The 16278-nt window shown below is 41.8% G+C and overlaps 1 protein-coding gene across 14 annotated transcripts in view; it reads left to right on the forward strand.

The window, feature by feature from the left end:
• Positions 1–16278, forward strand: part of LOC143301409 (uncharacterized) — a 244317-nt gene that overhangs the window by 214944 nt on the left and 13095 nt on the right. For 12 of the 14 annotated variants that reach the window (XM_076615677.1, XM_076615673.1, XM_076615678.1 and 9 more), the window contains 5 exons: positions 228–307; positions 668–1056; positions 3292–4453; positions 5683–5877; positions 9649–9690. In XM_076615677.1, the coding sequence (XP_076471792.1) occupies positions 228–307; positions 668–1056; positions 3292–4453; positions 5683–5877; positions 9649–9690 (1868 nt within the window). The remainder of the gene's footprint in view (positions 1–227; positions 308–667; positions 1057–3291; positions 4454–5682; positions 5878–9648; positions 9691–16278) is intronic. The other 2 variants (XM_076615672.1, XM_076615669.1) reach the window with 1 other exon arrangement.

Consider the following 16278-nt stretch of genomic DNA (forward strand, 5'->3'; position numbering starts at 1 on the left):
GCGCTCTCCCTGGGGAGAGCAGCCCGAATTTCACACAGAGAAATCTGTTGTGATAAAAAGAACTACAAATACAAATACAAGTTGAAAACTAATTATGAAATGAAATCTGTGTTTTTCCCTTGAGAAATGGAAAACTCTCGATGTAATGGAAGCTGTTTGTTGCCTATAGAAGTGGATAATTCGACCCATAATTAATGCTGGCTGTGTTTTCCCTGTGTTGTTGACAGACGCTGCTGTGGGCGGTGCCGGCCAGAGGGAGGACCATGCTGCAGCAGACAGAGATGTGGTGAAGGAGGCACAGGAACCGGTGAGCTTCAGGCTCCTGCTTTGGGGGGGTTCTCACTTTGTTGTGGGTTTTTGTATAGATCTCTCTGCAGTTTGAGACAGAGAGGAGCAGTTCTGCAGAGAGAAAATCTTGTGCTATTGTGTACAAATGTGTGTGTGTGTGTGTGTGTGAGTGTGTGTGTGTGAGAGAGAGAGAGAGAGAGAGAGAGAGAGAGAGAGAGATGAAGAAGAAGAATGGAGATAGAGACCGAGAAAAGGAAAAGACAACAAGGCACGTGTGTGTGTACGTATGCGCATACTCGCACTCTCCACACAACACAACCCAACCCAGCACCATGACCACACTTTGCTTGACCCATCCACCCACCCTGTTTACCCCCAGGTACCCCAGCAACGACAACAGACACCACCTACCCAGGCCACCACCACCACCACCACCTCCTCAGAGCAGCAGTGGGAAGACGAAGCGGAGGAAGGGGTGTACGAGAACGAACCAGAGCAGCGATCGGACGTGGTGCGCGAGTCGGACCGCAACGTGGGCGCCGAGCTTCCGTCGGTGGGGACGGCCAAGAGCATGCGAGATAAGTTCGTGTCGGGACAGGTGGAGAACGCACAAATGGAGTCCAAAAGGGAGGCGACCCCCCCGGCAGCCCAGGTCGATGGCGGAGTGTTTGAGAACGAGCCCCAGTACAACCCTGACGTGGTGCACGCTGATGACCAGGGACAGGAGGCCTTGCCTGAGGAGGGCACAGCAAGAAACATTGCTGCCAGGTATTGTTTGGCATGGGTTTTTTTTTTTTTTTTTATTTTTTTTTTTAGGTGGGTTGTCTTGGAACTTTTTTTTTTTCTTTTAATCTAAAGGGGGAGTGCGTATGTGTAAGGCCCTGCCTGAGGAAGGCACGGCACAAAACATTGCTGCCAGGTATTGTTTGGCATGTTTTTTGTGTGGTTGTTTTGTGTTTTTTTTGGTAGGTGGGTTGTCTTGGAACTTTTTGTGTGTGTGTGTGTGTGTGTTAAATCTAAAGGGGGAGTGTGTATGTATAAGGCCCTGCCTGAGGAAGGCACGGCACAAAACATTGCTGCCAGGTATTGTTTGGTGTATTTAGGTTTTTTGTTGTTGTTTTTTGGGGGGTTTTGTTGTTGTTGTTGTTGTTGCTTTTTTCTTGTGGGTTTTTCCTCTTTTTTTTTTTTCTAACACATTTAAGTATTATTTTTCATTTAGATAGACGGAGAGAAGGGGGAGAGGAACATATTATTACATATATATTGCTTTTAATCTATTAAATATAAAATAGAAATTACTTGAATATTTCATTTAATTTATTATTATTATTTTTTTGTTATGTATTTATTTACATATATTATTATTAGTAGTATAATTATCATCATTATTATTATTTGTTGGGATGGTGTTTGTGATATTTGAGTAAAGGAAGAGTGTGTTGTAGTGTGTGTGTTTTTTGCGTGTTGCGTGTAAAGGTATGGTTCATTGCACATTGCTGCCAGGTATCATCCATAAGGGGGATTTGACATGTTTTTTCTACGGTGTTGTTTTCATTTAAAGGGGAGTGAGTGTTGTAGTGTTTGTAGAGCCAGGGAGCTCTTTCAGAGGAGGGTATGGCAAGCAACACTGCTACTTGGTATCCACCAAGATGGGTTTTTTTCTGTTGGGGAGTTGTGGGGGGGGAGTTGTCTTGCGACAGCGTTTTTTATTTACAGGGAGGGAGGGAGTGTTGTGGTGTGTGTAGAGCCTGGAGGCCTTGCCTGTGTGTGATGTGCATGTGTTGTGTGAAGGCATGGCTTGCAGCATCGCTACCAGGTATCGTCCACATGGGGGTTTGGGTGGGGTTTTTTTCTGGGGCACTGTTCTTATTTAAAGGGAGTGTTGTTGTGTGCTATGTGTGAGAGTTGTGTGAGTGCTTGCAAATGTGTGTGTGACTGTGTATGTATGTGTCTGTGTGTGTGGTTTTTTTTTTGCGTCATTTTGAATTTGTGTGTGTGTGTGTGTGTGTGCGTGCATGTGTGTGTGTGTTTGAGAGTATGTGACTGTAAGTGTATGAGCGAATGTGTGAATGATTGTGAGAGGGTGAGAGAATGAAAGAGTTTGTGTGTGTGTGTGTGTGTGTGTGTGTGTGTGTTTGAGAGTATGTGACTGTAAGTGTATGAGCGAATGTGTGAATGATTGTGAGAGGGTGAGAGAATGAAAGAGTTTGTGTGTGTGTGTGTGTGTGTGTGTGTTTGAGAGTATGTGACTGTAAGTGTATGAGCGAATGTGTGAATGATTGTGAGAGGGTGAGAGAATGAAAGAGTTTGTGTGTGTGCGTGTGTGTGTGTGTGCATGTGCGTGTGTGTGTGCTTGTGTGTATTTAGGAATGTTTCTGTGTATATGATTTTAATGACAGAGAAAGTGAGAGACTATGTTGTTATCAACAATCTTATGTCAGTTTTTTACCTCTTCAACAGGGAGAGGTGAAAATTTAAAAGGTGAATCCACCCCTTGATTCCGTATTTTACTGATGTTGTTTTGTGTTATTTTCTATTTTAGTGCCCAGCTTTCAGGGACCAGTTGTTTAAAGATTTGTATGCAGTTGAAGCCTTGTAATCATGTTTGTGTGCGCGCAGGCGTGTATGTGTGTGTGCGTGTGTGTGTGTGTTGTCAGGATACCTGTTCATCTCTCAAAGCCTGACAACATTGTGATTTCATATACACTTGCATTTGAAAGAGAGAGAGGGAGAGACTGTAGACAGATATGTATGTGTGTATGCTTGAGTAACTTCTTTTTGATTTCGTGTGAACCTGTTCACTCTTTTGTTGTCTCATTAAATATTTCTATATTTGATATATATCCATGTGTATATTATTGGTTTCTCTCTGTTATTAGTGACTGAGTGCATTTCAGTCCAAGTGTGCATGTTGAATTGAGAGCTGAGAAGAAAAACAAACAAGAAATCAAACGGAGGAGGATTCCCATCTGTAGATAAAATTCCTGTTGTTGATACCTCCAGGTTCAAGGAGATGGAGAAGCAGGGATCAGTCCCAGTTCCCTCCCCTGGCAAACGCGAAATCACACCGGACAGGACGGGCAAAGTGGAGTACGTGTCAGAGCCCCGCGGCCACGTCGACAAGTACGAACCCGAGGTCCAGGCAGGCATCTTCGAAAGCCAGCCGGCAGAGCGCGACGATGTGGTCAAGTCTGATGAGCTTCCGGAAGAAGTCCTGCCGGAGAAGGGCTCTGCCAAGAACATCGCTGAGCGCTTCAAGCAGCTGTCCACAGACAACGCATCCAGCACGCCCCGAGGAAAAAGGGAGATCACCCCGGACACGTCGGGCCGGGTGGAGTATGTGTCAGAGCCGACAGGGTTCGTGGAGAAGTACGAGGGTCACACAGAGTCTGGCGTGTTTGAGAGCCAGCCGGCGGACCGGGAGGACGTGGTGAAGGCGGACACCCTGCCGGAGGACATCATGCCGGAGCAGGGCATGGCCAGGAACATCGCTGCACGCTTCAAGGAGATGGAGAAGACCACCAAGTCCCCCCCCTCCCCTGGCAAGGTCAAGGAGTTCACACCGCCCAGGGAGAACGGCACGGGCCCCCAGTCCTCGGGGGTCTACGAGAGCACACCCCAGGTGGCCAGTGATGTAGTCCACGCGGACGACCAGCCAGAGGAGGTCCTGCCGGAGAAGGGCATGGCCAAGAGCATTGCTGACCGCTTCCGCCAGCTCAGCTCGGGAGACAACACCCCAACCAAGTCGCCGCGTTCCAAGAAAGAGTTCACACCTCCACCCGGCGGCTCAGGCGTCTATGAGAACACGCCCAAACAGTTCGTCCCCGACTACAACCAGCCCCCGGAGAGCGGCATCCTGGAGAGCAAGCCGGAGACACGCAGCGACGTGGTGCGAAGCGACGAACCCGTCACCAGCGAGCAGGAGCTGCCAGAGAGGGGCTACACCAAGAACCTGCTGTCGGCCTGGCGCCAGAAGGAGTCAGAGAGCTCCAAGGTGTCCCCGCCCTCCTCCGGCAAGCCGAAGGAGTTTACGCCCCCCCGTGAGGAGCCCCGCGTCACTCAGCAGCGCCCCGCCCCCAGAACGCCCAAGTCTCCGCAGGCCGGTACTGACATGAATGATGGCAGTGTCCACCCCTCTGACCTTCCTGGACAGTATCAGCCACAGGTAGGTGGTAGGAGTGTTGTTTGAGGGAGATGTGGGCAGGGGGGCGAGGGGGGGGGCAGTTGGGGAGGGGAGGGTGGGGAGAATTAGATTTTTTTGTTGTTTTTTTTGTTCCTTCTTAAAACTCAGCATTTTTTTTTTTAAGACACACAGTCACCAGTCACGAAGAGAATATTCAGCGTCTCTTTTTAAGACAGTTTGTGAATGTAAAACTTAAGTCAAGCTGGACTTCCATGAGTGTTTGTGTGTGTGTGTGTGTGTAGGGTATGTGTGTCTAAGTGGGAGAGTGTGAAATCACTTTGTGTGTGTGTGTGTGTGTATTGCATGTATGTGTAAATGTGTATGAGGGTGTGTGTATTTATATGAAAAAATGATCAGGGCAAATAAACTCAGATAACGTATGCCAGAAATATTTTTAAATATCACTTCCCTTTCTGCATGGAAGATGTAGAATGAATGAATGAAGAAAGCCTGTATTATAAACATGTTAGGGAAGGGGGGAAAAAAAACACCCCTCTTTCTCTCTCGATCAGCAGGCAGAGACATCATTGTTCGAATCTGAACTAGAGTGCTGTGACAAAAGAAAACAAAATGAAACCAAAAAATCACCCCTCTGTCTCTCTCTCTCAATCGGCAGGCAGAGGCATTGGTGTTTGAATCAGAGCCAAAGTGCTGTGTCCAAAACAAAACAAAACGAAACAAAACAAATCACCCCTCTTTCTCTCTCTCTCTTGATGGGCAGGCAGAGGCATCAGTGTTTGAATCAGAGTGCTGTGACAAAAAAAAACAATAAAAAAAACACACATATCATGCCTCTCTCTCAATCGGCAGGCAGAGGCATCGGTGTTTGAATCTGAACTAGAGTGCTGTGACAAAACAAAACAAAATGAAACCAAAAAATCACCCCACTTTCTCTCTCAATCGGCAGGTAGAGGCATCGGTGTTTGAATCAGAGCCAAAGTGCTGTGACAAAAAAAACACAACCCAAAATCCACAAAATCATGCCTCTCTCTCAGTCGGCAGGCAGAGGTATCGGTGTTTGAATGAGAGCCAGAGTGCTGTGACCAAAACGAAACGAAACGAAACAAATCACCCCTCTTTCTCTCTCTCTCTCGATCGGCAGGCAGAGGCATCGGTGTTCGAATCAGAGCCAAAGTGCTGTGACCAAAACAAAACGAAACGAAACAAAACAAATCACCCCTCTTTCTCTCTCTCTCTCTCTCGATCGGCAGGCAGAGGCATCGGTGTTCGAATCAGAGCCAGAGCGGCGTGAGGACGTGGTGCGGGAGGAGGACACAGACTGGACGCAGGGCATGCCCAAACCCGACACCACCAAGAAGATGCTGGCCAAGTTCAAGCACATTCAGCAGCAGGCCGGCGCAGCCACCGACACCCCGCCTGCCAAACCCAAACCTGCCGCCAGAAAGGTGAGTGCTTGAGGCTTCTGAGAGCTGCCGTGTCTCATCTACTTGTTTCTGTTTCTTCTTTTTCTTCTGTGGAAGTCGAGAGTTTGATATGGTAGGTAGGTTTTCCAGCATCTTGTCAGTGTTGGTTATTTCTTCTTCTTCTTCTTCTTCTGGTTTGTGGAAATTAGGGTTCGATATGATAGGTTTGGTAATGTGTTATTGTTTTGTGGTAGAATGTGAGTGTTACGGTAACTGTGCGATGTCTTAGTTTGGTCATGTGGTTGTATGATAGGAATGTGAGTGTCTGTTATGGTGGTAACCTTAGTGTATCTTGGTTGGGTAATGTGTTAGAGTTGTATGGTAGCAGTGTGATGGTAACCCTACAATGTCTTCGTTAGGTAATGTGTTACAGTTTCTTTTCAGTGTCTCACTAACCATTGACTGTTGATTGATTGATTCTGTTGTGTCTGATTCATAGTTGGAAAGAATGTGTGTGTTACAGTAATAGGTTAGTACCTTGATAATCAATTAGATTTTCAATGAATTGGTTCCGTTGTGTTAGATTCATAGTAGCAAATACTCATTTCATGTTAAGCTGGTATTAAGAATGGCATTGTGGTTATTTTAACCCAGTACGGTATGTTCGTTTGTTTTTTTTTTTTAAAGTATTATTCTTGTAATTACAATCTTAACTACTTTGCCTACTATATCATAAGTTTTCATTTAACTGTGGTATTAAAGACAGACCCAGGATGATGTAATGATAAGAAAAAAACAACCAAAGAAAAACATAAATGGAGAAAATCTATATATATAAAAAAAATAAAAAAAAGAATCTTATTTTACAACCCACAGCTTTTCTTTTTGACTTTTTCCTTGCATAAAAGAACTATTTACAACTTATCTGTTTAATGTTTGTCTCCTTATTCGCAGTACATGTGTTATTTTCGTGTGAGGAATGAGGCTTGTCGTGGTGATTACAAGCAGTGTGGTTGCTGTGATTGGTGTGCTTGTGGTGGTGAGTGTCCGCCATGTGTTGTCTGTGATGTTTTGATGCTTAAGTATGGAATGGCTTCGGCGTTTTTTTTCGTTTGTTTTTTTTCTTGTGTTTTGTATCTAAATGATGGTATGTGTTTGAAAATGGAGTATTTGGATAATGTGTGTGTGTGTGTGTGTGTGTGTGTGTGTCCATGCAAGCTTGCGTGTGTGCATGCATGCTCATTTTGTGAGTGTGTAATGTGTATTCGTGCGAGCGTTGTTCTACATTCCTTGCAAACTTAGCTACAAGACTGACAATTACCAGCAGTTTAAAAAAAAAAAAATTCAAAAAAAAAATCAAGAACCCTGTATCCCCTTTCCCTCATTGTTGCCTCCCTCTTCCCCCACCCCCAGCCACCTCCACTCCACTCCCCATCTTCCTACCACCTCCTCTGTTCCTCTCCTTCCAAGCTCCCCCTCCTCCCTCCCCCGCCTCCTCCACCATTCCACCACAGCAGTTTGAAGGTTACATTATTTCTCCCTTCTCCCTCCTGACACCACAACCCCCTCCCTCCCCCATTCATTTTCTCACAGTTACTGTTAGTGTTACAACTGATAATACATAATAAACACACAGGGAGCAGAGTCCATCCCTCCTGATGGTGTCTGTCTATGAAATGTTCATGGTGTGTGTGTGTGTGTGTGTGTGTGTGTGTTCAGAACACAGTTATTGCCCTTATGTATTCTCTTCTGTAAGTTAAGGTGTGGTTAGTTAATGGGTAACCGTGTATTTCAGCTGCCTTGATTACGTTGTGAATTCTCCAGTCTTGTCTGTTTGTAGATATGTCTTTGTATCCCTGTCAGTGTGTGTGTGTTATGCGTGTGTGTGTTTTTGTGCATGTGTACATGTGCCTGTGCGTGAGTGCATGTGCCTGTGTGTGTGTGTGTGTGTGTGTGTGTGTGTGAGGTATTTCAGTTAGAGAAGAACACAGGGCAGTTCCAGTAAAATCACCGTAATTTGAATTAAGTATATTTAAAACAGAGCAGTGACAAATACAAATGATAGGATGGTGCGGTGTGGTGCATACTTGCCCACCGCTGCTGTGCCTGTGTCTCCTCAGATCTGCTCTGTCGAATCAGAGCCAGCATGATTGTTTTATGAAGCTGACAATTTGTCATATCAAGGAACATAGTTGAAACAATATGTATTTTATCTTATGTGAATTGGAATAAAACAAAAGAAACAAGAATGAAAAAGGAGAAAAAAATAAATCGTCCATCCAAATGAGAGGAGGTCTGGAGAAGATGTGGTTGTGGAAGTTGGGGGAAAAACTATCGTCCCTAATCAATGGGAGAAGATCTTGTTATGGACAGGTGGGGTTTGGGGGGAGGTTGGGAGGAGGGGGTGTGTGTTGGGGGGTGAAGCTACTGTGAAGGGAAGATTGTGTTATCAAGGGGGGGGGGGGGGGGGGGGGATATGGTCTGTAACGAATGAGAGAGAATGTGGTTATGGAAGTGGGTGAAAAATATTTCTGTCCATAATCAATGAGAGAAAATCATCTGGACATTGAAAGGGGAAATGTCATCCCATAATAAATGAGAGGTAATCTGGTTATGAAAAGGGGATGGAAAAACTACCGTCTATGATGAATGAAAGAAGATCTGGTTCAGGAAGGAAGAAGGGGACAAACTACTGTTCATAATGAATGAAAGAAGATCTGGTTGTGGAAGGAGAAAGAGGGGAAACTACCGTCCATATTAAATGAGAGAGATACAGTTCTGGGAGGGGAGAGTTGGGTAAAACAACTGTCTGTATGGAATGAGAGATGATCCAGTTTACCTGAGAGAATATTGCAGTCTGAAAGAGGCGACAGGTGGAGCTTCACTGCTGTGAAGTGTGTTGAACGTTATCATGATGCACAGTGTGTTGTGCTGTTAACATGATGCACAGTGTGTTATGATGCACAGTGTGTTGTGCTGTTATCATGATGCACAGTGTGTTGTGTTGTATGTTATCATGTTGTTCAGTGTGTTGTATTCTGAACATTGCTATGGTGTACAATATGTAGCATCGGTTGGTGAATTAACTTTCATTGTATTGGGCCAGTCTTCTTCTTATTGTTGGATTGGATTTGCATTTGTTATGTGTGTATTGTTCAGCATTGTATAGTCTTGCAAGCTAACTGTGAAACAAGACAGGATCATTACAGAGAATTTTTTGTCACTTTCAGCCTCTTAGGAATGAAAACGTTTCTGCATTGTATCCATTCAGGAATTAATTGTCAAGAATTCATTCATTGTTATCAATATTTTAGACAAAGGTATTTCTATACAGTTGGAAAAAAAAACAACAACACAAGGACTCAGTCCTGTCTTCAAGACATAGATTCCTTTTTTTTTTTTACCTTTGATAAACAACTTCTTACCTGAGGCAAAAACTTTTTATCAGTGGAATATCAAGCAGCTTTAGCTGTTGCAAGTTTTCAGTCTTTACTAAAGACTTAGCTGAAGAAAATCTTGAGGAGATGGATAACTTGCAACTACTGTTGAAGCTGCCAAGAATTCAGAAGATGAAACATTGTTTTTTTGGTTGTTGTTTTTTGGTTGTTGTTTTTTGGTCTTGTTTCACAAGAAGCGCTTTGAGTATCCTTTGATGTGTGAGTTGTGTGGCTATATATAAAGACGTGTGGCAGCAGAGAGATGAAAAGTGTATATCTGCAGTGCCTCCGTGCTTTTTGTTATTGCTGAATGTTGTTGGTTTTATTGTTGATGTTGTTGTTGTTGTTGCTGCCACTGTCACCTTTCATGTTGTAGGAAGGGGAAGGTAGAAACTCTAAAGAGTCTTCACCGGACAAGGTTGGTTCCTACACGTCTTCTTGCTTCTCCACTTCTTTCTCTTTGATCCGCCACTGATACTGATAGCCATCTAACAAGAGATGTCATGCAGTCAGCATTGTTTGAATAAAAAGGAGGGGTTTTAAAAGGTTTTTTTTTTAGGGTTTTATGGAATCTTTTCCTTTTCTTAACTGGTCGTATGAGGAATCATGGTTTGGGTGTTTGCATTGCTTTGGAGGTTAGGTGAATAATTCTTGGCCTTTGAAATATAATTCTTTTATCATGCTGTAAAATTGGGCTACTTTCAGAATCAGAATCCACACATTTTGCTATGATATTCAACTTTTTATTATAATTTCATTTTATTTTTTACTAAATGATTTATTATAATGCCAAATTGTCAGAATGTTGTCTATTGTATTTAACTTCAGGTGGAAGGTCCGTACGTGATTGAGTAATGAAACTGATTGACCAGTCACATTAACTAACCGGTGGAAGATTCAGGACAGTTGTTCTGTTTGACTAATGGTATTTCCTGAGTTCACTGCTGACTAACTACTGTAACGGGTCATATTTTCTGAATATTTAACATTTATTGGCTTTGTTGTTGTTGTTTTTTTAACTGGGTGAAGACATTTGCTGGACACAGTCTGGTTATATTGACTCTCACCATTGTTTGGATGATATACTTTTTTGTAAACTATACACCCTATACTAATAAAGTCTAGATAATATATTGCATTTTGCCTTTGTGTACTGATGCTGAGTACTAACAGTAGAACTAGAAAACCTCTATCTCTCGACTCTCATCCTTTTGTACACCCATACAGAAGTAGATGGCCTAAAACATCAAGCTGACAGCTTCCAACTATTCATTTTGTACCCATTCTCTAATGCATTCTGTAGGTTCTTCTAAAATTTAGATAGTCCTTTGATCTCTAATCATTTGATCTTTTGTATGTGTTTGATTATATCTTCTCATAACTTTAATGGGTTTTCCCCCCTGAAATTCGAGGATGTAGTGATAGTTCAAGAAGCGTTGTTGTTTTCAAACGCATATTAGTATATATTGAGCTGCATTGCTCATCATTTGTTTTAATGTCGGAGCAGGAAAAAGTCCAGAACAAACTAACAGTTGGTGTTATTATTTTTTCTCGTGGTCTTTCAATAGAAATGGGATAGGTCAGAATCTCTCACTTATTTATTCCACCGTGCGTAAGTGAATATGGTTGCAGTGAAAGAAAACTACCCTGGAAGGGGCTGGAAAACAGATATTCAAATGTTTGATTGATGATATGAAAGAGCAATTCTTAACTCTCTCCATACGAACGGCGAAAGAGACGACGTTAATAGCGTTTCACCCCAATAACCACCATCAAAATATTACCAGCGGAAGGCTCTTACACTGAAGAGGTGAATGTTGACAAAGAATACCACAATTCTGACGACGGAAGCTAAAGGTTTGGTCATTGAGACACCCACTGGACATCCGAGGGATCTGTGTAGAGGAGAAGAGAAGACTGGCCGTACTGAGTGAGTTAAAAAGCGGGAACAAAATGAATAATATCCAGGTGTTTGATAGAATGTATAAAGGAGCTTTTTTTTTTCTTTTCTTTTTCTTTTTTCTTTTTTTTAAAGAGGGTAGAAAATGAATATCCAGATGCTGAACAGAATGTATAAAGACGTGAAAGCAGGCAAACAGCCAAACTGAAAAATATAAATATAAAAATAATTTTTTGACAGATTTTCAAGATCAACAGTACTGGTTTTGAAAACGAAGAGGAATGATTAACTATATGTGTCAGGTATCAGGTAGGATTTAGTTATAAACTTTCAGTTATTATTTATATATATATATCAGCTTTAAAATTACAGGTGTCAGGTGTTAAATCTGTAGAGGAACTGGCTTTTTAGTTTCATGTGAGGAATTTGAAAGAAACAAATAATCACAGACCATCTTGTCATTAACATTGGCAGTGAAATGCTCATTCAGGGTAAGATAATGTTTTAAAATATATGGATAGAAAGACAATTTTAAACCATATTCATTGAATAATATGTTAAACCACATACATAGATTCATACTTTAAACCACATGCATGGAATGATATTTTGAACCAAATGCACAGAATGACAATATCTTAAACTGCATGCATAGCAAGATTATATTTTTAACCATATGCATAGAAAGATATTTTTAGATCATTTGCGTAGAATGGTATTTTTAAGTATCTGCATTGAATGTTGAAATTTTTAACCATATTTATAGAAAGATAAAGCTTCAGGCAATAATATTCTATGTATAGAAAGATGATAATTTAAATCATGGGCATTTTAAAGACAAAAACACTTCCAAACTTTGTTTTTTCAGAAGAGTTAAGTAAAGACAGGAAAGTATATTAGAAACCAGTAATGGCTTGTAACTGATTTTGATGACCAAAAGAACTGTGGGAGTGGGAAGGGGGGGTATAGAACAGGAAAAAAAAGAAAAGGATTATTGTCTGAATCACATTCACAGTTTTGCATGGCTGAACGACATTTCGTAAGCGAGGGATTTGTGGTGGCACATGATCATTCTCTTTGGTAATTGACTCAGCTGTACACATCGTTCTAAGCATGGCAAGCTGTTGGCTGTTCGGTGGTCGGCAAGTGCTGCGAACGACGGCGGTCATTTGCATGCATGACCGGAATGTTTAATCAGGTGTATGTGAATGCTGATGTGTTACTTTTCTGCATGTTTTCTTTACAGCCCCCCCCCCCCCCCCCTTTTTTTTTTTTTCTCTCCTCCTCCTTGCAGTGTGTCTGGGGCAAGAAGAGTCTTGTGTGATGTCTTAGGTTTTGTCTCTTTTGTGTTGTACTTTCACCTGTTAAGATGTGAGAATACTGGTGCATCCGTAGAGCCTACTGGATAAGGTGTTTTGATCTGAATGATGCAGAGCTTCGTTTCGGTTATGACATTATTAACAGGAAATGTAACATCCATGGCTGTGTGTATGAGTTTGTGTGTGTGTGTGCATGCCTGCATGCATGTGAGACAATTTTGTGAATGTGTGTGTGTGAATGTATGTGTGACATTTTTTATGTGTGAATGTGTGTGAGTGTGCGTATAGGTGTGTGAGTGTGTGTATGTGTACACTATTCAGTCATCGCTGTTCTTGTCAACAACCCCCTCTTTAGTGTTGCTGTGAGCATTCTGTTTGTGAAAGATTTTTGGTGTTAGTTAAGTTATTACTAATTATTTTCTTAAGCTTATTATGTGCACTAATTAACATTTGCTTAACACACACTAATTATTTTCATATATGAATGTGTGTGTGTAAGTCTGTGCATGTGTGAATGTGTTTGTGGACATACTGTCCTTCTGTGTTTGCGTGTGTGCGCGTGTGTGTATGTTTGCACATATGTGCCTATGCACATGCTAGAAATAACTGTTATTTTATCACTTTTGTGATTCTACCAAATTGATGTTTATTATAAATATTTATCTTATATCAATCTCTGTTTCTCTGTCTCTCTCTCATTCTGTATATATTTTGTTTTTGTTTTTCAATTAATTTTTTTTAATAGTCTGATCTGTATTGTTATACATTCCTTTTGTTACATTGAGATACCACTAAGTATAGTAAAAGAATCATGTCTTGCCTTGTATGATTAATTTGGATTCATGGTCTCCTCTGTATGTTTTTTAAGGCTGTTGAGTATGATAGAGCATGAAGTTGTGATGAACAGTATGATGTCATTCTTTGTTCTCTCCCTTTCTCTCTGACATGGTTAGAAGTGTGTAGCATACTGTGTGTGTCTCTTTGACATGGTTAGAAGTGTGTAGCATACTGTGAGTGTCTCTTTGACATGGTTAGAAGTGTGTAGCATACTGTGAGTGTCTCTTTGACATGGTTAGAAGTGTGTAGCATACTGCGAGTGTCTCTCTGACATGGTTAGAAGTGTGTAGCATACTGTGAGTGTCTCTCTGACATGGTTAGAAGTGTGTAGCATACTGTGAGTGTCTCTCTGACATGGTTAGAAGTGTGTAGCATACTGTGAGTGTCTCTCTGACATGGTTAGAAGTGTATAGCATACTGTGAGTGTCTCTCTGACATGGTTAGAAGTGTGTAGCATACTGTGAGTGTCTCTCTGACATGGTTAGAGGTGTGTAGCATACTGCGAGTGTCTCTCTGACATGGTTAGAAGTGTGTAGCTTACTGTGTGTCTCTTTGACATGGTTAGAAGTGTGTAGCATACTGTCAGTGTCTCTCTGACTTGGTTAGAAGTGTGTAGCATACTGTGAGTGTCTCTCTGACATGGTTAGAAGTGTGTAGCATACTATGTGTGTCTCTTTGACATGGTTAGAAGTGTGTAGCATACTGCGAGTGTCTCTCTGACATGGTTAGAAGTGTGTAGCATACTGTGTGTCTCTTTGACATGGTTAGAAGTGTGTAGCTTACTGTGTGTCTCTTTGACATGGTTAGAAGCGTGTAGCTTACTGTGAGTGTCTCTCTGACATGGTTAGAAGTGTGTAGCTTACTGTGTGTCTCTTTGACATGGTTAGATGTGGGTAGCATACTGCGAGTGTCTCTCTGACATGGTTAGAAGTGTGTAGCATACTGCGAGTGTCTCTCTGACATGGTTAGAAGTGTGTAGCATACTGTGAGTGTCTCTTTGACATGGTTAGAAGTGTGTAGCATACTGTGAGTGTCTCTCTGACATGGTTAGAAGTGTGTAGCATACTGTGAGTGTCTCTTTGACATGGTTAGAAGTGTGTAACTTACTGTGTGTCTCTTTGACATGGTTAGAAGTGTGTAGCATACTGTGAGTGTCTCTCTGACATGGTTAGAAGTGTGTAGCTTACTGTGTGTCTCTTTGACATGGTTAGAAGTGTGTAGCTTACTGTGTGTCTCTTTGACATGGTTAGAAGTGTGTAGCTTACTGTGTGTCTCTTTGACATGGTTAGAAGTGTGTAGCATACTGTCAGTGTCTCTTTGACATGGTTAGATGTGGGTAGCATACTGCGAGTGTCTCTCTGACATGGTTAGAAGTGTGTAGCATACTGCGAGTGTCTCTCTGACATGGTTAGAAGTGTGTAGCATACTGTGAGTGTCTCTTTGACATGGTTAGAAGTGTGTAGCATACTGTGAGTGTCTCTCTGACATGGTTAGAAGTGTGTAGCATACTGTGAGTGTCTCTTTGACATGGTTAGAAGTGTGTAACTTACTGTGTGTCTCTTTGACATGGTTAGAAGTGTGTAGCATACTGTGAGTGTCTCTCTGACATGGTTAGAAGTGTGTAGCATACTGTGAGTGTCTCTCTGACATGGTTAGAAGTGTGTAGCATACTGTGAGTGTCTCTCTGACATGGTTAGAAGTGTGTAGCATACTGTGAGTGTCTCTCTGACATGGTTAGAAGTGTGTAGCATACTGTGAGTGTCTCTCTGACATGGTTAGAAGTGTATAGCATACTGTGAGTGTCTCTTTGACATGGTTAGAAGTGTATAGCATACTGTGAGTGTCTCTCTGACATGGTTAGAAGTGTATAGCATACTGTGAGTGTCTCTCTGACATGGTTAGAAGTGTATAGCATACTGTGAGTGTCTCTTTGACATGGTTAGAAGTGTATAGCATACTGTGAGTGTCTCTCTGACATGGTTAGAAGTGTATAGCATACTGTGAGTGTCTCTTTGACATGGTTAGAAGTGTATAGCATACTGTGAGTGTCTCTTTGACATGGTTAGAAGTGTGTAACTTACTGTGTGTCTCTTTGACATGGTTAGAAGTGTGTAGCTTACTGTGTGTCTCTTTGACATGGTTAGAAGTGTGTAACTGACTGTGTGTCTCTTTGACATGGTTAGAAGTGTGTAACTGACTGTGTGTCTCTTTGACATGGTTAGAAGTGTGTAGCTTACTGTGTGTCTCTTTGACATGGTTAGAAGTGTGTAGCATACTGTGTGTCTGTTTGACATGGTTAGAAGTGTGTAGCTTACTGTGTGTCTCTTTGACATGGTTAGAAGAGTGTAGCTTACTCTGTGTCTCTTTGACATGGTTAGAAGTGTGTAGCTTACTGTGTGTCTCTTTGACATGGTTAGAAGTGTGTAGCTTACTGTGTGTCTCTTTGACACGGTTAGAAGTGTGTAACATGCTGTGTGTCCAGTTAGACGATTGTGATTAGCTGTTGGAATGTTTTGCATTGTGTTATTAATCACGTTTTCTTTCAGGTCGTGTTTACTGTCGTTTATCTTTAGTGTTTTCGTTGCATCTCTCTATATCCTCAAATACCTTGTTGTTTTCCTACTAAAGCATTGAAAATGTAGAATAGGAAGATTGTGCTTGTTTTCTGTAGAACTAGAAGACGTTTTGAACTGAAATAATGATCCATGATTTGTATCTCCCTCACCATCCCACCCTTTTTTTGACTCATACTTTTTTCTGTGGTAACGTATCCTTTTTTTTTTTTTTTTTTTTTGAAAATCATTATTTATCATCTGCTAATGATTCTTAGTCATGACAACTAGCATGTGTGTTACCTTCCCCCGACATGTCCTTCAAAGAGAACGGATATTTGAAAAAAAAATTATGGAAACATTTGAATCAGCCAGAATGATACTGCAAAAAATGCATG

The sequence above is a fragment of the Babylonia areolata genome, chromosome 27 (genome assembly GCF_041734735.1).
Source record: "Babylonia areolata isolate BAREFJ2019XMU chromosome 27, ASM4173473v1, whole genome shotgun sequence".
Lineage (NCBI taxonomy): Eukaryota > Metazoa > Mollusca > Gastropoda > Neogastropoda > Buccinidae > Babylonia > Babylonia areolata.